The 22802-nt window shown below is 41.4% G+C and overlaps 1 protein-coding gene across 1 annotated transcript; it reads right to left on the bottom strand.

Annotated features, from left to right (window-relative positions):
- Positions 1 to 6840: 6840 nt before the first annotated feature.
- Positions 6841 to 20505, bottom strand: LOC128714494 (diuretic hormone receptor-like). The gene is made up of 11 exons (XM_053809368.1): positions 20196 to 20505; positions 15174 to 15372; positions 14992 to 15103; positions 14572 to 14665; positions 12519 to 12599; positions 11352 to 11434; positions 11078 to 11188; positions 10702 to 10887; positions 9706 to 9833; positions 9241 to 9291; positions 6841 to 6898 (listed from the first exon to the last, which is right to left on the bottom strand). The coding sequence occupies exons 1-11, from the start codon at positions 20503 to 20505 to the stop codon at positions 6841 to 6843; spliced, it is 1413 nt and encodes a 470-aa protein (XP_053665343.1).
- Between the last annotated feature and the right edge of the window lie 2297 nt (positions 20506 to 22802).

Below are 22802 nucleotides of genomic sequence, written 5' to 3'. Positions count from 1 at the left end.
TAGCTGGTGATGGTAGCGAAAGTTATAATGGGCAACAAATTGCAAACTTCTTGCAACGATAATAGCAACGATGATGGGTATTGCGCTCGCAGGCGTTCGTTTAACATAACGATCAGACAAACTGGCATTCCCGCGACCGAGCGCACCATGACGAAAAAAAAGAGACACAAATCCCTATCGGGAAGCCCGTGCGTTGTGAAGTGCCAAACGACAGTCAAACTAGGCCACCATACTCCATACTCCGGTGGGGGGGAAAAAACAGGCTCGAGCATATTCTTCACCATGGCAGAAGCACTCAAACGAGTGGGCGATTTATTTTTTGGACATTAATGAGATTTTCCCGTCCGTTTCCTTGCTCGGTCGGTGTGAGTGGCAGCTATTGGGAGAAATGGTTTCTTCCGACCGGTGTGTTGAAATTTAATCACACGAAAGCCTCCCCGATAAGGCGGTTTAGTTCACGGTCAAGGATCACGGAAATGGTAACGCGGTGCGGTAGCACGTTGTATTTGATGTACTTTTGTTTTTTTCGTCACCACCGCACACGTAATCCGCCCCCGAACGGTGTGACCTTTGGCTCGGTGCGAACGCCATGCTAAAAGTCAGCTATTCCTGTTTTGTTTATTCACATTTCCTGCTCACATCGGGCCCATCTTAAGTTGACCTAATTTTAATGTACAGCAGCACACAAAACACTCACGCTCACGCTCCGCTGCGAAGGATATTAAAAATAAAGCTTTGTTTTCCGGCTGGTTACCCGGAAGCACTTCACCGTTATTGTCCTTGGGAAGCGACCGGAACGCTCTTCAAACGGAATGTTCAAGCAGTCGCTGTTGTTCTCGCTAATGTTTGCGGGCAATATTTTGACGAATTGGAGCCATGCAAAACGAAACCAGCTGGCTTAAATCTAACGTGTGGCAAAAAAAAAAACAATAGGAATGTGTGGCCGTTTTCAAAAAGGTATCAAACTGTGCGTACAAAGGGCAATGCCAAAAAATACTGATGATGAATGAAAATGAAAAATGGATGAAAATGATGATGCCTTGAAAGGAAAATAAAACCAATTAAATTTATAGCAAACAATGGTATGTGATCGAATAGGTTATGACCAATATATTAATAGAATATTATGCACATTATTAAATATATTTTTTAACATATAATACATCATTTCAATGTTTGACAATTCATTAGTTTTAATAAAATCTAACTAGAAAATTTTTTATTGTACCATGAATTGATAGGAAAAATATTTTAAGTTCACTTCTATTAATAACCATTAAACATAAATCATAAAATAGAGTAGCACTTTTCTTTAATATCTCAATTCAATCAATTTAAGTTTAGGATACATAAAACATTGATACTGCGATTCAAACATTTTTTTATAATAAAACTAATAATGGTTTATGACCTGGATTACAAATATTATCAATCTGGGCCATGGCTTTGTTATTAAGAAATGACAGTACGAAAGAGAAGTTGTGTTTTTTTAAATAGTAAGACAGAAACTTTTCATATAAAGCGGGGATAATATATGGGATAAGAAAAAATATTTTACCCTAACATCGATGAGCTTATCGAGAACAACCCACCATATACATTTGTCCATGTGAAGATATTTGCTGTATTTTTGCTGAAATAACCTTCGAAACCGCCACGACTCTCACGATGTCTACGATATGTTGATGCGATCTTCGTATTATATTCTTGTATTGATATCCCTGAAGGAAGTATGTAAGTGAGAGTAACTATAGATGCGTCTTTGCTACTCTACTTCAAGTTGAATGCATCGAAGCCTTTGACAAGCTCAGCAGATCAAAGAGTAGCACCAAACTACGATGGTTCTTGAGAATGAAGCGGTTCCAATTGCGATTCGTTTCCAATAGCAACCTACGCGAATCCAAGTCAGTTGGATACAATCGTTTCAACGATGAAGTTGTCGCCAAGGAGAGATCATGCAGTAGTGTGTGTAGATATGCAACTTATCGAAAGAAGTTTAGGAGTTTAATATAGCTCTGGTGGAATTTTTGCAAAACCTCGCCAATTCTGTAAATGCTTTACGAATGACCTAATTTATCTAATTGATTCATCAAAAACTCAACGAAATGAGTCCAATTTGCAAGTCGAGAACTTCAATTATGCTTTCTTTCCCCACAAACCGATGAAACAACTGTAGCTATAGCAATTTTTTTCTCCTTATAAGATGCAGCATGAAACAAAATAATGAAACCAGTACCTTAACAATGCATTATGAAAAAGAGTTTCTTAGACCACAAAAAGAGTTGTATGCTGCTCAGTGAAAAGACCAACCGTCAATTGCCGCAGGACATCGAGCGCTAATGAAAACGTTTCTACGTTGGATAGAACAAACAATTGTTGCCTAGGTAAATGTTGACTTTTGCGAAGGCGAAGACGGACGGAGATGACTTTCAGACCTGAATGGGCATTGAACGTACAGAAGAATGCTGATAGAATTTTAAATGTAGCTTATTGTTGTATTCGTTGCGGTATAAAATACTGTTTTAAATATTATAGTTTATTCTACTCACCAATTTTATTTAATCAAGGAATATTTTACGTTTGGTTTTAAAGGCAGGACATCTGATCTTTTCGTTGAAAACAAGCGAATGGCATGAGAGCAACCCGTTCACTCAACGTATTCCAGGAACATCATCTGGTTAAGCATCGTTTAATTGCTCTTACCACGTATTACTCAACTTCGATGGTCAATGGTACACCGCAGGATACACACCAAAGTTTGTTACAGTAAAAAATGCACTTAACCCGGTACCGTTGTATCAAAAAGGTCCCCAAACCTACCTATGTGTGGGTGTCTGTTTTTCCTGCAAATCACAAAATTGCGTCCCACAGTCCTTCCTTCACATTCGACACCAGTTGACAAGGGGATGATTGCAGCAAACGATACGCTGAACACAAATTAAATTACCTTCGTAAATCCAATTTTAATTCACTTTCGCACAACAAAATCCACCAGCTGGGAATGGTACACCCTGGCATTATCGCGCACCAACCAACAACTAGAAACGCACACGTCACAAACGCAGCAAAGCAAGCAAAGCGAAAGAGAATTTGGTCGTGTGCTTATTTAGCAAATGGTTAAATATGCTTCGCGTTTTTGTTTCTGTCGATGGCTGTGTATGTAGCACCCGGCCTACTAAAACCTTTTTTCACTTACCGAACACATGGGTTGCATGCTTTGTTATACACGCGTTTACATTGCAATCTGTAAGCACTTCGCGAACCGAGTCTTCAGTTAATCCAACCGTTTAACGAATTTTCCACGTAAATTTCCATACACCGCCAGCCGTGGGTTTTCCGTTTCTAGGGGTTTACCGTTGCTTGATTTATGGAGCCTTAAAACCCCAAGCATACACAGAACTCTCTCAGCTCTACACGTTTCTCGGCAGAAAGGACACAATTTTTTGTTGTGGTTTTTTCTTCGCCATGCAACCGAAACGAAACATCGTCCGGTTTTGTGGTTGAATCACACACCCAGCCCAGTTGGGGATAATAACAACAGCGAAACACATTTTTCGTTCCCGTTTTGTGACAGTCGTAGCAGATACAGGCAATACACATAGGCACCGAAACACGACACGGATACACGAAATCCGAACGGCAAACACCGCATCGGAAAATAGGATTAAGGCCGGTAGTGGCTTTGCTTTGCAATAAACCTCATATAGGAAAGAAGCTCTTAATCAGTTGAACAAAACACTCTTAACATTAAAATCATTTTATACACTTTTTATATGATTCAAACAACATTTCGTTACAAGTAAAAAAATACTCAATTACCTTTTAAATTGCACTTGTTTGTTGATTCATTTAGCTAGACCGCACTTACTTCAATCAAAAACAGAAAACAATTCACTCACCAACGACTGACTTGTGTTTTTGTATAAAGAAATCCGTACCATCAGCTATGCAGTTGACAACCACGAAACGATTATGCGATAGCACACGGTTGTATCCGAATTTAGCCACGAGTAACGTTGTACTAACGGACAAGGCAAATTTGGTTTGCAGCCTTACAGCCCCGTACACGATCATCTGCAACTTGACGAAAGTGACGAACCAACATAACGAAACACGAAGCAATCGAAGCAGGTTCGCAGGTTAGGCAAGTGAGAGAAAAAGAGTGTATTGAGCGCTGTTTTCGATGCGCGTGGACTCGACGAGCAGTCGTGTCTCTCTGCGCTACATAATTTCGCTCTTCCAAACATTCGTTACTGCTCCGCGCTTGTTGCTGTTGCTTTCGAAGAGTGGCGTTGGCGGGAACGCGATTTGTTTACGTTTCGTTGGAAGCAATGTTCGAATTTCGAAACTGGCCGCTCTAAACACGGCATCACGTTAAGGTGGAGACGCACGGTTGTTTACGTTACAGTGAGCACGTGGTTTTTTGTTAGGGGTCAGCCAGGGATGAGCTGAAGAAAAATGTTGTGGAAATTAACGAAAAGAAAATGTTATCAAGGCAGGAGCAATTTAACTAAACTAAGTGATGTGGGATAAATAAATTATAACAGATTATTAACAGAATTATAAATGTAAAATATGTATGCTTTTACGTCTTTTTTTAATTAATGTTTTAATTCTATTTCAATTTGACTAAATAATTCTGGTTGAAAATATTTTATCAGACATTTAGTTCTGCCAAATAGTTTAGTTTAAAATGTATAACATTGTACAACTATCAAAAACGAAACCATACCAATAATGTGTATTGATTTAGTTAATTTAGGTTGAGAGTTTACCATTTTATGTTTTAATTTTATCTTTCAAAAAGAGGCACAGATAGAGAAGCTTAGAGTTGTTGTTGATCTCTCGGTATAAACAAGTTTTTTGAAGAATAATTTGAACACAACAAAGTTGTGCTATATTACGCATAAAAGTCATTCTAAAGTAAGTGATACATAGTTTACAAAACTTTAAATTTCAATACGTATCAAAACATCCCCTGAAACCACCAAAGCAACAGCGTTTCGGCACCAGCATCGCGTCACAAAATTTTAATTAAACCATTTCACATGCCAGCTGCTCCACGCTGCAAAGCCAGCAAAGCAGCTTAACAAACGTCCCAGTAGCAACAACCGCCCACAACCAAACCCCCGGTAAGGTTCACAAGCACCAGCCCGATGGTGCATCGTTGCAATCAACATAAACCACCCATTGACGATCAACCGAAACCAAACGGAAGTTGGAAGCGCATCGCCATAAAACAAACCGCAAGAAAAGCACACCGAGCAGTACCGGTGCGGCGCTGGCAAAGAATTCCCCAACTGCTTCCGGTGTCGATGCACGACTGACCGGGGTGACTTCCAGGGTGCTGAGTGTGAGAAATACCAGCACCCAGTGCCCCCCGTACCACGTCCTACCCGCAAACCGCTATAATCTTCTCATAAATATTTACATCCGCTTCCGCCCGAGCTGATTGGGACTTACGGCTGCAGCGAAACCGGACCAGGGCAGAATGCCCGTGTGCAACAATGTTTGACGAAGACTTTCCGGGAGGATACAGATACCCGGTAGCATCGGAATCTTGCTTCGCACGGGGGAGGGTTGTATGTGGAAATTGGATATTGCAATGTTGCCGGCAGTTGGCTTTCCCGGTAGCAAAATAGCAGTACACCGAAAGGTGAACCAACGGAACACATCGTAACGCTGCTGGGTTGGGAATCCCGTTTGACTTTTGGAGTAGTTCCAATGTTTGGTGTGCAGCTAAAGCATACCCGTGCAACCTGAGGGAAGAATCAAGTTAGAAGCAAAGGAATGATCACACATGGCAACCATCTGCTCGGTGACCTTATGGTGGAATTTTGTGACATTGTTGATGTGAGACAAATAGTCAGGAAGCGACTTCGACGAAAGGACGACCAGCATTTTTTTTACTTTAGTCAATAAAGTTACAGGAATAATATACTGTTTATGTTGCTTAAAAATGTCACAAAATCTTTATAAAATAAGCGGCAGCAAGCGTAGGTTCTAAGGTCAGAACGATGAAGACAGGTTAGATATTTTAGTGTGTGATATACGGTTAACAAACAACAATAGAATTTTAGCGTACATCGAGATTTCATTTGTATTTGTATTCTTATTTACAGCAAAAATACATTCAAAAACTGTTGTTGACATGATTCTCGTGAATAACCGGGGCCATACAGACATCTCTTATAAATAACATTTTATAAGCCATTGCGCTCGACCTACACTGGCCCATTCCATTTGTTTCTATTGTTTTGTGTATCGTGCACAGTGACACATTAAGATTTCTTGTTTGCCCTATACTTCCCGAACCGCTTGGCACGTTTTAGCTTATAACAGTTTGATATTCATCGTAGAATTTTCCTCACACACATCATCCTTTTGCCTTACACACTTACAATTATTTTGCTGGTGATTGATTTGATCGATTGTGTACCTCTCGTTCAACATCGATAAACATTGCATTGAGTGAAAAAATATAACTTTATCACCTTGCTGGCAACGGTCTGAACCGGTTGGTATGCCTTCCAGGCACACCGACACCAGCACACGAAACACTTTGTTTACATCGAGAGAAATGGTTAAATTATTTACTGCTGATGCTGAAGTTTCTGTTTCTCACGGCTAGTGTTTGTTTATTTGTTTTTCATTTCCTTTAATTTAATTAGTCTAACCATGCTTCCCTTTTTTTTGCAATCTTGCTTTCGCTCTCACTCTCTATCTGTCGCACCCTGTAGCGCGTTGCTTCATATGCATGCAACAGTGTTTCGTCCGCTCACAGCATGATCTTTGCGTTTTCCAGTTGTGTAACTGACCGTTAATACATCGATACACAGTTTACGATAATGGAACGGGTGGAAAGTTCATCGATTCTGGTCGGGAAAACTGGGAAAACCTGGGGGAAAGAGAGGAATCGGAAAAAGAGAAGGAACGGTTGATTATTAGAGCTGCATGAAGTGGTGATAGTTATTGGATGCAGCTGTATTGCGTTGTGATTTCATGGATGTGTGCTTAGTTGTGTATGGTGGGTCGCATTTGTGAAGGAATGGGTGGAACATTGTAAATGATAGACAATTAGGCAAAACAAATATTTATAGGGAAACGCAATTTGTGTTATAGACTATCTAATTCTGTTGTAAAGCTTGATCATTTTGGTAAATAACTACATAATGGCCGTCCTTATAAATTAAAAAAAATATATAAACTCAATTGTATCATTCACTCTATACATGCAACCTAGCTAACTGCTTATTTTTCCGAAAGAAATATTAAGATTTTTTTTCCCACGACTCTTCACGCCTTTAGTGATTTATATAGACAATATATAATTGTTTGCATTCGATAATTTCATATCACTTTATAGCTGAACAAAAATATGTTTCGCGCAACGGGCTTTGCGTGCGATTGAACATCTGTGCTTTGATTGTAATGTAAAACATACTGATTATTCGTAAACATTTCTGACGCAGACAGCCAAACAAAAACACTGGACAGTTTATCTTCGTTGATAGGTACACTGCTTTCGCTTTGCCAATTCAACCGTTCCTCCGCAATGTTTTCCTTCGCGCGAGGGGACAAAAACGTACGCCGAGACGACGCGACTTGCAATTAACGTTTAATCTCTCAGCACGCACGAATGCTTCAGGGTGGCGATGCTGTACTCGACCGTTCTACCACCGAAAGGATTTTATTTTGTTGTGTTGCGTTCGCGTGGCGCTCGTTCGATGCGTCCCCAAACGGATCGGCGTTCCGGGGCAATCCGATGCAAAGAAGGTGTGGGCGTAGCAGCACGGACAGCAAGCAATAACGACAACAATGGAAAGGAAATTAAATTCAGCACGCGTACCAACGTTGCCAGCAACGTTACGACGGATGAAATCATTACAGGGCAAGTGTTAATGATTGGCGTGTGTGGGTTATTGATGGGGCAAGTGATATTCTTGCTCGTGGTGGTGATGTGTTTTTAAAGAGTAGTTTCCCACCGCTTTGTTAAAGTATTATTATTTAATAATCGAACCAAACCGTGTTTTTTTAAGTAAAAAAGTAATATAATCACAACCAATCATTTAACCGATGGTCGAATAAAATAAAAAGGCTTGATGAAAATATAACTTACAAACAAAAATAAAAATCATACCTTCTTTATAATTTTTGCATTGAAAATGAAGCACATCGCTACGCACAGGAACTCAGGATTAAATTAATGGTGCAGAGGTGGTCGTAGTTAAGCTGTAGTTTATAAGAAAAAAAAACAAACAAATAAAAATAAAACAAATAAACAAAACAGGAATTAAAACAAACGTTTGATTGAGAGCGAACAAAAAACACGTGTAGCGCAAGCATGTTTGTAGCAAATGTATTTGGCCGAGAAATGAAAACACGATCGAACATTCAAACAGGTGTCCGCTAACAGGTGCCCCCGTGTAAACAACAATTTTCTATCCATGGTGGGATTAGGATGGACGTGGGTTTGGGTTGGTGTGTCCCCCGGAGGGGTTAAAATCGATGGAAACATATTTTAAATGAAAACACGGATCGAAGATGCTCAACTGCACAACGATGAGTACGGGTAGGATGAAAATTGAATCAAATCAATATAGCAACACGAGTGAATGCGTCACCCGGACAATAATTATACAAAACAAAACAGTTCGGTATGAATGGTAGAACATGGAGGAGATTATTTAATATATGCAATTAAAAAGCAGCATTTCAGCAGAGCGATTAGTAAGAATTTTAACAATTATTGAGATCATACTTTTCAATCTATTATTTATCAAATTAACATTTTTATGAAGTTATTACATTATTTATAGAAAACTGTCACGTTTATTGTAAACGATTTATTTAATTAAAAATTAATCTTCAGCCTGATAGTATGCAAAATTGACATCCGAAGAAAGTAATGTTACGATGATTGCATACTTTCAGGCTTGTTGCTCTGCTCTATCTACTACCTCGTGGAAATGCGGCGCAATACATTAATGATTCTGTTTTACCATCATCTTGTCAAGAAATAATCCAACGCCCTAATGGAGTTTTGAAGCAAGGATAAAGAAAGATCGTAACATTGCTGTCGTCGTTGACATTTTCAATGGGTCAGTGAGGGAATGGTACAAAAAAGCAACAGAACAAATATATAAAAAACAGCAATAAAAAGCAAAACAGAGTGCGAACAACATTACAAAACTGCAATATAAAAGCTGTGCTTTCGCTTTATCGCTTGCTAATACCAACCGTGTACTTTCCGTACGCGAACGGGGCGAGTTGTCCTTGCTGAATGTCGGCCTGTTTGTTGTCCGATTGTTTTCGATGTGCCCCCAATGTTGACCGATGTGGAGCAAGGAAATTCGTTGAATGGTATCATGGGTGTTATTTTTTGTTCGAATTTAATTGTTTGTTTCAAGCAAACCATGTAAAAGATTGTGTACGAGTGAAAGGGACGGGGAGAGAAAGAGAGAAATGAAAAGAGATACATAGACCGACGGACACACATATACACACAGTTTGCCAACATTGAACCGGAGTGGTAGGAATAAATCAATGAAAATATAAACACATAAATAAAACCCGTAAATATTGAAATTAAATACAAAATCAATCCCGGATGCATCATTGTGCGAGAGGAATCAGGTTGTTTTTTTTTCAAACACATGAACACATTGGATAAAAACGCAAAAGAGTATTAACTTCGTTCCTTACCTACGGTGGTGATTGTTCACCTTCCCAGAAAGGATATTCCGTTCATCCCGCCAGCGATAGAAATGGTGCCGCAGGGTTTGGCGGACTTCAGAGTTCAGGAAACAGTACAGCAGCGATACGACGAAACCCTGCGAATAAAACATAGATTAAAGATTTTTTTTCACCATAAATAGACTGTTCAGAAATGATAATAAAACTTGTCAACACAACATTATGTGTACAATTTATGTTTTAAAAATGAATTCCAATTCCTCGCTCAAAAATATTCTTAGCAAAAACTTCCAATCAAATCGAAACGTGTTTGGAATGCAGTTGCACTAATTTGATTCGATAATAGCGACATTACTGGAATTGTGAGACTCATTGGTGTGAGTTTATCTTTGGTTTGATTTCTCTACAGCACATTCGCGAAGCACAGATGAATTGCAGCATGATCCATAGATAACTAACCTTCGCTTTTTATTGAGTATCATTCTTAATTATTAATGCTATAAGACGTATTTGATAGAAATAAGCTTGAAATAAAAGATTTAAGATGTAAGATAATTGTTTAAACTTCCATGAAATCTTAGTCTGTCCTTGGCCTAAACGATTAGACGTTGTATAAGAATCTTGTTATTTTCTTCAAACTAAGCTCAGTAGAATGAAATATTGATATATTGTTAGCATTAGATTGTGATTTGCAAATTCCAGACAATTCAAACCGTTCCATAATCGATCCTGATGCAAACAGCTAAACCAAGCGATTGAACGCTACGGCGCAAACGATGAAGCGTTACGTTCTTTTACAACCTTTTAAATTGAATCAAATTCATCCGAATCGAACGATATCCTTCTTCATCCCCATGAATAGCAAGCATAATGTGGCATTTCCAGCGTCCCAAACCTGCGCTGTCCCAGCCGACGAGGCAAGACGTCTGCCCCAATCACTCGCGAGCATTAAACATTCGCAATATTCCCTCCCCGACTGTTCACGGGTGGTTTCGGTGTGTTTACCTGGGTGCTAAGAAGAATGGCCCGCGTGATGGCAAATATGTGGCTCTCGACACCTTCGACTGGGCCGTAGATAAAGATGAGGTAGGTGATGCCTAGCAGCGGTATCAGCACGAGCAGTGCTTTCGAGGCTTTCCGGTATTGGCGCGTTTCCACCGTATTTGCCGAGCGGAGCTTCGTGATCAGCACCTGGTCCGGTGGGAAGCAATTGATTGAAGGCAAAGCATTGATAGATTCGTCACAACAGCAAAAAAAAAAAATGTTCATTTTTTCCCCTCGCACCGTATTGCATTTCTTTTTATTTGTGCCTCTTTTGACAGCTTGAAACCGAATCAATCATCATCGGGGAAAACCGGAAATTCCTTTTCGCATCACTTACCCACATGATGCGCAGCAGGAAGATGAGATTGATAACCAACACTGCACAGGACGGGCCCTGGATGATCCAATCGATGTGAGATTCACGCATCCAGGAGCATTCTATTTCGAGCTGGATGAAAGTAAAAGGATAATGGGGGTGTGGGTGTTTTTTTTGTAAATAACTACAACATGCGCCAGAAGAGCATCATGAATGCAGGAAATGTACTTAAAGGGAAGTAATATATTTGACGCAATTTTTGCTTGATGATTGAGGATATCCGTGAGCTGCTTACTTTATTAGGATGTTCCAAATTCGAGGTGGAACCGAAGAACGGTTTGGCGATAGCCCACGCCCCAACGAAGATTAACGGACCTCCTGTCGAGTGGAAAGATCGTAATATGGAATCGTTATTAAAAAATCGTTCCTTCTTTAAGGGTACAAATCGAAAGGAGACATCTTTTGAAAGGTAATTATATTGCGAAAAAAGTCTGCAATTGCTGAAACGTAATACAACCATGTCGCGTTACACGTTTTACAGAACCTTAAATATCCATTGATTTCGTTTCTGTGATTTGAATTACCAATTGCTAAACAGACGGAAGACTGTCTGTCTCTTAGTGGAGATATTTAGATGCTTGTTTATGCCCAACATTGAACTAAAGTACGTAACTGGAGCACCAAATGAAGAAACTGTGTGCTGTATTCACAGTCAGAACACTGCCTGATTGGAAAACGATAGTAAAAGGTTGCTAACCATGCTTATTGCCGCAATTAACATTCCCTATCGGTCACTCGTGTAGCAGCGCATTTAACCACAACACTCGTTTTAGTGGAAATAGATACGCATTTCACGTTACGAAAGCTTTCATCTCACGCAACGTGTGCATTTGCTGCAGCTATGAAGCTAAACACGTTCAATATTTCGCTCCGTTACCAACCGAGATTGGTTTGTTTCGAGCGCAAAAGGGCGTAGCGAGAGAGTTAAGTGTTGCTTTTGCGATCTGCAAGCGAAAGGATAAGCTCTGTGTGGGGGTAAATGTGTATCCTTTTGATGTTGGTGTAGGCTATGCTATCGTGAATGCTATTTTTGGTTTAGATTTTAATTAACAACCTTTTTTGTTTGGGTAAAACCATCTGCTTATCTGTGTGGATTCATGGAGGCGCCCAGTATCTCGTAATACTTTTTGCAACGAAGGGAATTGAGAGCTTTCAAACTGATTTCTAATCATAAAATTAATACAATGTAAAATAACGAAAACCGCAAAATATGTGGAAGAAAATAATGTTTGTTAGTTATATATTAAAATTGTAAATTTAGAGAAATATGTACAATAATACGTCACATTGTATTATTCAATCGTAACGTCATATTTTTTAAACGATCTTTCATTTGTCTGTAAAAGGTTAAATCATATCATACACTAAACACGACAAATAATCCCCTAACATCCATACTCACCCCATCCAATGATGGCGTACTTTCGAAAGCGCAATGTGTCGCCGGAAAACGTTTGCACCACCAGCATGTAAAGGTAGAGACCTGTAAAGGACAAGCCACACCGGAGAGAGGGGAAAGGTTAGGTATCACCAAACGGAACGTGAAGCTAACAGACATCTTAAATTGGCTCGTTGCGAATGACTCCACCAAGCACTAATCTCTTCAGCCCCAGCCCAAAATCGACCCTAAAAAAACCGGGAAGCTAATTGATGGAGCATGTATTAATCAGATGCTTTAAACTAATTACACGGTTAGTTACGTCTCTTTCTAAGCGGTGTCTACCTCAACGATTAGCTCTTCGGCTTTCTCTCTTCCTTTCCCTTCTAACAGGTAAGTCTGTTAGCGGCGGAAAGGTAATGCGGTAAATGATGTTTTAACTATTCATAAGACAATGTGAGCGAGTGCGAGAGTGTAATTACGTGCATCTCTCAAACAACGCGCGGTGCAACGACGACCCAGGATACGGTTCCACCTGCACTTAGAAGGTAAGGAATGGCTTCCAGACTGATGTACTGGCACAGTAGAAAACGCAAGGACCTACTGTTGGTGGCAAGATTTATATAGCCGTTTGTTCCTGTTTTAGCCGATGGCATCCCGCTGGGAACCGTGTGGATGCTCCAGTAGATTTAGGGCCGACGACGGTATGAACGTTGTGTAAATCGATTTTTCAAACTTAATTCTAGGATTTGTAGCAGATTTATGAGGTTAAAGGATAAGAAGCGAGGTGAAATTATAATTAAGGACTCTCTGCAAATTAGCTTCCGTGCAATATGAAATTGCCGATGGGAGATTGCAGGGAATTATAGTTTTAATATTAAATATATTGGAATTATTGAAAGGATTTGAAGAAAGGATAAAAATAGCAACAAATAAATAATTGTAAAATGAATTAATAAAACAATATTTAAGAGATTTGTGTTAAAATAAGGAATTAATTCCTTAGAAAAGATCTAAAAATAACTAATCACGTTATCTTCGCAGTTCACCCTTTGCACATTCATAGTGCATCGGAGTACATTTTTTAATTACACGTGCGATTAATTTTTACTTCGGGTTATCACCATACAATCGCCACGGAGCAAAAGAAAATGCAAAACAAAACAAAACAAAACCAAAAAAAAAGCCGCAAAACACATCACTTCACGGCCAAACCACCATAACAGAATCGTTTTCGGTAATTAAACGGATTATAATTATCGTGCCATAAATATACCGACCTCTTGCCGGCTGCTTTGCCGGTCGTGTGCTACATCGAAAAGCAATTAAAGTCAATTATGGAGCCGAACTACCCATCCCATGCGTCATGGGGCGGGAAGATTATGGAGTAGCGATCTGCGATGATGGAAGCTCATTTTTCAGCGCTGACGCGAAGGGACCTGGGAACGGGATGGGTTTCGAGATGCAAGCCGAGCAGCGCCAACTCTATACCAGAAGTTTCACTAAACTTGTTTCATGATTCCGCGACGGGATAAAGATTTTATGGTTATTTTTTTGTTTTCGCCTTCCTTCTGTTTCCAGGCAGCTGTTGATACTTGTTTTATAGGGCCGCGACAAGGGCGTAGGGTTTGATGGGAAAAGTTTTTCTTGCACGCTGTGTTTCCGCTGCATGATCTCATCGTTAACCTACGCACGGTAATGGATAGCGTTGCGCCAGATGGTGGCAGCAATTTATCCAACTACTCGATACAGCCAAACGCGCTTGCCAAGCGCAGACTCTCGCGGGGTGTCGCGTTGGCATTTGAGCGGTTTGCCAACGAAACACTTTCCATCCATCAAGGAACGTTCTGGGCCGTTTATTCAAACGTCCAGAAGGTGTCCCCACTGTGCATCTACATGATTGGCCTTTGTTCGTGATAGGAAATTAAGTTGTTTACCGTAACTGTTTGCTCTGCGCTGACGAAAGTGAAATGGAGCACACCTTAATCGATTATGGTATGAAGTATTGATCTAAGCCGTCCGCTACCGCTGCGACAGTAAGCGATGGAAGGATATGGTCCGCACGTGCATTACTCACCTTCTACCAGCATCCAGAAGAAGTTGGTTGTGCTGAAGTAGTGAAAGAGCGTGACGAGAAATATGCATCCGGCCACTTCCAGCTTTACGGTGATCTGTGAATCCATCACACGGGGGGGCGAACGATGCAGTGAACAGCGCAAAAAAAATGTCCAACGGTGAACGATGGCAGAAGAAAAACAAAAAAGGAAATAGAATGATTTTTCATCAAACCGCACTAGGGTGGATGAAAATTTAAGGTGGAAATTGGGAAGACGATCAAGATCCATTGAAAGTGTCTCCAATGCTATTGTGATGTTTATAAAATCAATATCATCTTAACGATGACTTTAATCAGTTATCATGTGAGGTTCTTGAACGTTCAGGTGTTCGAGGAACGTTTTGTTTAGGATAGTCTACTTATAACCCACCATAAACCCACCTGTAATGATAGTATGAGTATCCAAAGGCTCGACGACATGATGTACGTCAGGAAGAGGTTGACGTGGATAGTGTTCCGCAAGCAGCGCAAATCCCTGCGGGCAGAGTAGTTACTTTTTTAAATCAAACGGTAACGCTTCCGGCGCGGGAGAGAACGCCCACCTCCGCAATAGGACTACTCACTTGAAGTACACCAGCACCGCGACCGCCAGCACGAGTGCGGCCAAGCTAATTGAGTAGCCGACGAAGTAGATCAGCGTTGGCAGTTCGATTTCCGGCTCGAAGCTGGGCAGCGGGGCCGGCTGTTCCAGGTGCTCGCACCGATCGTAGTCGGTGTAATTATCCCAGGTACCATCGACGTTACAGAAACGGGTTGCATTTTCTGGAAAAAAAAAATCCGAAATGGTGGATGAAATATGGCATGAGAATATAAATAAGATCTTTATTTAGAAAAGCGAGGATTAAAAAAGATATTATTTTCTCAGACACACGTTTACTTCCCACGAAGAAGGTTCCTTTGAGAATAGTGACACAAAGAATAATTTCTGACTATTTAAATTATTTAGGGTTATCCTTTCATATCCTTAAAGATTATTGAAAGTGATCTAAATAAATCGATTGTTCCATGTTCCAGTTTAAAGCTCACAATGCTTAAGCAAAGATTGTTAAGTAAGACACAGAAAGGAAACGTTCTCTTATGAACAGCGAACGTTTCAGCGAGGACATTCTTGCCTCTAAACACTCTTCAGCATTGCTATGATTCCCAGTGTGAAACTTGCTTGACGGCACGGTGGTATATTGGTAGCGGCGTCGGCCACGACAGGACCGATCCATCCCCTGTACGCAGGATTCACCATTAAGTTACAAAATCAAACTTTTTACAGAAATAAAGTCAAAAGAGAGCCAGAAAATGACAGACCTAGACCTCTTGAGTTTGTTGTACCAATCCAGAAGAAGCAAATATTATGCTTCTTTCGCAAAGAATCTCTTCAAGCGCAATAAATCAAAACATATTTCTTTACGTTTTTCACTCGTCAACACTAAAATTAACCATCGGGCAACATTCAACCCCCGATCACAGACCGCAGCATGCGTTTGATGTTCATTCACACGTCAAAACCCGCTCACTACCAATTAGCCTTTGATGTGCTTTCGCCTGGCATGTGTTAACAGTTCCAAGAAGCAAAACCGAAGTGCACGCCCACACGCATGGTTGTTTTTTCGCCCAATTGATCACTGATTACATTTCCGACGAGTGAGAACGAACGATTTCACGGCGGATGGTTATTGTGTTTTATTTGTGTGTTTTGGGTGTTTTTTTTTTCGTTTGCATAGCTCCATTTTTGTGCTTCGCCGAAGGACTTCAATTGGAATTGTCGATGTGAGTTCGGGTGAAATAGGACTGTTTGGCCCGAAACATAAATTTGCAGCTAATCAATTACATAATTAAATGCTAATGGAAAATGGAACAGTGGCTTGTAGTGTGTACCACAACATGGCTTTAAAACAGAACCCTGCGGAACTGGTTCCACAACCTATTCCGGATAGTATTACTTTCCATTCGCTGTAACTCATAAATATCCTGTCGATGGGTTGCATAATTAATCACTCGCGCACAAAACACCATTTCACTTCAAACCGGCGTCCATTGTCCGTACGCTCTGCTCCCAAATGGATATAAATGACACACGCACACACACATACATACACGACCACACGGCCCATCAGCGATGTCGTTGTCAGTCGACGGCGCGGAAGTTAATTAGCATTGCTGGCCCGGGTCCATTATCCATTCCCTTTTTCGATGGTTCACTTTAAGGCGGGCCTGTAATTGTCAGCTGACGCCTTTGTACGACCACTTAGCTTTGAAGAAGCGTTGCTGCAACCAGAAAGCTATTTCCGCTGACTGGTAGCCGCTTTGTGCTGTGCCCATTGCATGTAGGGTGTACATTCAACAGGTGGGTGGTTGAGCGAGGCCGAGAGGCAACAACGCCGATACAACTACTGCCCTCGTTGGCTCGTTTCAAGGGCAAGCGAGCCAAGAAGCCGAACACGCGTTCTGTTCCGAACCGAGTACGGTGGCAGTAAAAAATAGATGATTTTTCTAGGAAAATTACATCCCATCGTATGGACAAAAAAAAACCAAGTGGGGATGGTGTTTTTCTTTGTGAGAGCCCGAAACCAACCACCGCATGTGATGCTTTTTGAACGCGTACGACCACACCTAACAGCCCGAGAAGCATTTTACCAAAACGCCCCCTCGGAGGAAAAAAGGCGAAAAAGCTTATCAACCTTCTTAACCGGTGGTGCCGGGTGGTGCATATCAAGGTTCACCTCTTGTGTGTGTGTGTGCCAGAGCTGAAACCGAAAGAACGAGCGTAATGTAATTCCTCGCCGGATCGGAGCGTCACAGTAATGGAGCTTCCAATGGTGTAGCTGCTCCACTTGCGCTTATTGTATGATAAACATTTTCCTTTATTCTATTTTTTTTTCTTACACCACGAAACAAACAATGCCCCCCCGGGCGATGGAAAGAAAACATCATAACCGTGCGCGGAACAATGTGCTGGGTTTCGCTCAAGCTTCTCAAGAAGCGAAGAAAAAAAGGATCATTTTTGTTTCTTTTTGAAAACGTTCTCTAGTTGGCAAACCATTCACTGCACTATTCAATTTAACTTTATCTGCTTGTACGGAAAACTTTCATGCCAAACGCTCGCTACACACTGCCAGCACGGAAGGTGGCGGCATTTACTAACTCTTCCGTCCCGTTTCGGAAATAAATCTAACGCGCTCGCTGTTCAGCTCATTGTTTCGCCTTTTACTGCAAGTCATCGTGTGTGTGTGTGTGTGTGTGTGTGTGTGTGTGGTGTTTCGTGCAGATGAGGATCCATTTCGTCTCCATGTACGCCCGAAGTCAAACAGTGGCTGAAACACGGGCAAAGGTCAGAGCAGATGTCCGATTATCTTTAGGAAGCAGGTTGGCCGGTTGATGTGCCGTGCGGCAAGAAGCGTAGGGCGGCCATACTCTAAAGGCGGGTTTTACAAAACGAAGCTGTGAAATGGAGCCAAAGATTCTCGAGCGCGAGCAAGTTAACCTTATTAACTTGATGTACTGGGATGCCTGGGAGTACAGGTTTTTGCTTGAGATCTGAGACCCGGCCCGCACATCTTGGGTGCGATGGAAAGCAGGGTTTTGTATAAATCTGCTCCACCAGCACAGGTCGAGTGTATCTTTTTCGAGCTGAGTTTGTTTTGGGGTGTGAGGGGGCACATACTGGCCTGCCGGTGGTGGGACGATAACGTGAAGGCTAACAATGCGACGACGTCCGAACCGTGACAGCGACTTGGGGGAGTGATTTATGTACGACACAGCACTGCTTCTCACACGCTCTCACTCTCACCGCTGGTCATACTTTGAGCAAACAGACATCCTGTTGCTGTTGCAGACGAGAAGGTAGAAGCAACCAAAAGGCAAGAATCTAAGGAAGCTAATATGCTCAGCTCCTGTCACACACTCAGCTATCTCATCCATCCATTCGTCTGCTTCCGGGGTGAATGTTAAATACTTTGGAGCATCGCATCTAGGCCAAAAACCTATCATGGATGGGGCAGCACAGGGTCAAGGTACTGAGCGTAGGGAAATGGTAAACCCTGGTGTGTGCAAGTGTGTTTGATGTAACTCGGCAACCAGGCGTCTCCATTGCAGGGTGAAGAATGTCGGTTTCACGGCCGATAAACTCAGTGAGTTCGCTCCGGCTGGAATTTGATTGTGATTTAATGTACCAGGCACGGGACACCGGGTTTTATACTCTGGCGTATCGTTTAGACACTTTTCTTTGAAGGTTTTACGTTCGTTGTCCATGTGCTAGTTGATGTAAAGTTTAATGAAATATAGTTTGAGGACATGATGGACTTGGAAATTTAATTTATAATTCATCATTCTGGAATTGATAGCTCTAAGCGTTTAAGGTTCTAAGGTTATTCAATAATTTCTCAGCTAAGATCTATCGAGTTGCTAACCTTTGGAGACAGTTATAAAGGAACTTCTTCGTGTCATACACATCCCGGTTGTTTATAACAACTAAGCGAGAGCACAAACTCTCTGATATCATCGCCCAAGACAGCACAGAACGTTCCGAACGGTGGAAAACATAAATTTCAATTCCTATCCCTAATCTTTGTCTTCGATTCGAAAAAACCAAAATTCGTGCATTCGGCTATCGGTAACCAAACCGCCACCACCGGGTCGGATGGTTGTTGCGGCTGCTGCCAAGGTCACCATCGCCCATAACCAGGGGCGCCATAAACGCGCGTCTCAACCGGATTTTTTTACCGGTAAAGGATAAAATTGTACAATTTTCGAGTGGGTTTTGTGTTTGCCGACAGAACAATAGTGCCGAACGATCGAAAAGTGCCATTTGGCGGTAACTCATCTCATCCTGCTCGTGGGGAATGGGTTGGTGCTGAAAACATAAAAGGGAGATTTGTTTGGAGATTTTGGTATCACACAAGCACGGAATTGCCTTTCCTCGCGATAATCTCGTTTACGCTTCTAGTTTGTTTTTTTTTTTGCACCGTTTGTACGGCTCAGGTATGGCATTTTCGTTTGGATATTAAACGCCATCAGACAACATAAATCATAAAACATGGCAAAATTTACGTAATTTTGTTTAGAAAGAATAATAAATTGAACGATTAAATGAAAACTGCATAACATAATTCGTAGCATAAGCTCAAAAGGCAATAATTTATGTGTTTTAATGGTAAAATATTACTTTATTTCTCATATTTTATCAGTAATTAATATTTTAAAAAAACACATGGATATACCGATTTGATTAGATCATTTATCAGACTGACACTATTTTTGAATAAACAATTTTATTTTTTAATTTAAAAAAATCAATTAAATAAGATTTGAAATGTACTCTTTGATAATACATAAAATAGATATTTAACACTTTCAAAAGCTAAGTCTATAAAATATATAGGTACGAAAACATTAACATTTTATCGCAATAAAAAAAGTATAATTCAAGACAAAAAGTCTTTGACGCCATTTTAATAAATCTGTTCTAACTGCTGTTAACACATTTTCATCCTTTTTTAATTCATCACAATTAATAATCGTAACAAACCAAACATATTCCATAAATTTTGGCCTAAAATACAGGAATAAAATAACTTGATATCTGAAATACTTACGCGAACTGTCATACTGCACGCCCTTGAGTTCCGCAAAGCATGGCAACACGGCCAACGTACCGGGTGGCGTTCGGGGCCAACAGGACACCATATCGAAAAAGGACGGGCAGGCCACGTCCTGCAGCAGCTCCTCGGCCTGCTGCTGCAACCGGCACCGTTCGGCACCGCTCGCATTCATCGCAAGCGCCAGCAACCCATCCACCAGCGAAGGGGTTTCCACCGACAGGCCGGTAAGGTTTGCCTCCCCGTACGGTGGCTCACCGGAACCGTCGGTCACCAGTGGCGCGTCCGCCAGCATTGTTTCGTTCATCGCGTTCACACAAGCGTTTCAATTCAATCCCCCTCCTAAGCATTCGATCCGTCCCGCACCGGAACGTATTGAATCATTAAAAATTCACTGCACAACCCACACGGTACGAGCCCGGGAATCGAAAGGTTAGCTAGCCTCGGGGGCTCACAATCGTCGTACATCGAATTCTGGGTTCGCCGGCACTCGCATTGCTTTAAAGCATCACATTGTTTGCACCATCCGCACATTGTTTTGCGTGCCGTTTTCGTTGATTTTCTTTCGCATCCACTAAAACCATTATGAAATGATGCATTCACCAGGAGGGAAATTGGTTGATTGTTCACTATTTTAGCACCGAAAATAAAGATGCTGAAGGACGTTTAAACACGTTTTAAAACAATTGCAAAATTCACCCACATTCATTTCCAGCACCGTCCTTCACAACGCTTTGCGATTAATTCAAACATTCACAACGTTAATTAACGAACGAACCGCGTTAAATAATAAATCATATAAGCACCTTTCTTAAGTAATTTTCTTCCGAAACATTTTCCACTGTCGTGCATTTTCCCACACCTTCCCGGAAGAAAAAGGCACATTCGAACATCGACGTACACTGGCACTACATCAGCACCGTCAACGAGCACTCGATCGGAAAAACTCGGCACGCAACCATACGCGTTACCGTCCAGATGGAAACTGATTTCGCCGGCGGAAAGCTTTTCGATGCTGCCGGTCCCCAAAGACGCGTCGTCGTAGTCGTCATCGCAATCATCATCATCATCATCATCGCCGTCGTCGTCGTTGTCGTAGTCGTAGTAGCTTGTGCACACAATCTAACACACACACACACCGCAACTGAAATGGAGCATCGTTTGCGTTCGCCGGGTTTGTGTTTTCTGCCCCGTTCTTATTGTTCACACCGTTTTCGTTGGCCCGTGCCGCTCGGTGTTTCCCGGTGTTTTCGTTGCGAGGTTTTGCTCGCTATGATAAATCCTAACCCACCGCGTACAGTGTCTGTCATCTTGAAGATGGAGTGTTGAAATCGTTTCCCGCAAGACGAACGAAGGAATTTACCTTATTGTTGGGTGCTCACTACAGCACCGAAATCGCTTTTAATGTTTAGTTTTTTGTTTGATCAAATGAAACAATTTTATAACTTTACGGATCTATCAAAAAACACTTCGCAACTGTATGGTAAGTGATGTTTAATATTGAGCAGAGATTGTTAAAAAGGATGATGGATGTATTATGTGAAATGTGCAGTATTGATTGTTTTTTTTTTGTATAAATATAGAAAGAGGAACTCTGTCTCGTCTACCAAGCACAGCAATAAAATGCTTTGAAGTATGCTTTTAGCTTCAATAAAGAATCATATATTATTCGATAGGAAGTTTTCTTCACAGTACCTTTGGCTTCTTTCCGGCCTATATCACTCAAAATTCATGTTATATCACTGTCTAAACCTTTGTAGAACAAGATCTACCAGAAACTCTTGCCTGTAAAGGGGCACCCGGGCAAATGCCATTCGCTTGGATCAGATTCGCCGGCTACATCTGATGCCTACACTTTAGCAAGCGATTTCAGCCGAATAAGTAATGTGAGATTAATGACTGTACGTATTTGCGCTCGTGCCTTCATCTCAGATGATGGAAATTTTCCTTCGTGCCACCCGAACAAAAGAAACAAAAAAAGGCACAAGAACAAACCACACTTTTCCATCAACGGCTCCACGAGGGGATGCCCATTTAGGCGGCTCGTTGCTTGAACTGTGGTTCGCGCTCGCGTAAACATGCTTGAGTGTGCCACGTGTGGTGCGTGAGTGTTCCAGCAGCGATAATTTGTACAAACCGATCGGTTAAACGGGTGCGAGATGAAGGAAGAAACAAAACAACCAAACAAACATTCGCACAAAAAAAACCCGCACACGCACACGAAGCGTAAATTTAACATACCGCGAAGGCCTCTGTGCATGGGAAAATTATTTATGCGACAGGGGATTTTCACGGAGGGGTTTTTTTTTATATTCGTCCCGTGCACACACCATCGTTCGACGCGTATGTTACACGATTGGCTGCGAATGGTTGCACAACCGGTTAACCCGGGTAGAGTTCATTTTCGCCAGTTACGGCCTTTTTACGTACACTCATACACTCCGTGCCAATTTTAGGCCGGGCAGACAACATTTGTTTCGGCTAGAAATTGACTCCCTTTTCGGGGCGAATGTAAGCAAACTGGCAAGCAGCAGACACATTTTCCAACTTCAAGTCGTAAAGATTTATGGTTGTTGTTTCATTCACCGATGGAAGATAATTTTT

The sequence above is a fragment of the Anopheles marshallii genome, chromosome 3, assembly GCF_943734725.1.
Source record: "Anopheles marshallii chromosome 3, idAnoMarsDA_429_01, whole genome shotgun sequence".
Lineage (NCBI taxonomy): Eukaryota > Metazoa > Arthropoda > Insecta > Diptera > Culicidae > Anopheles > Anopheles marshallii.
This window is presented reverse-complemented; position numbering and strand designations above follow the sequence as displayed.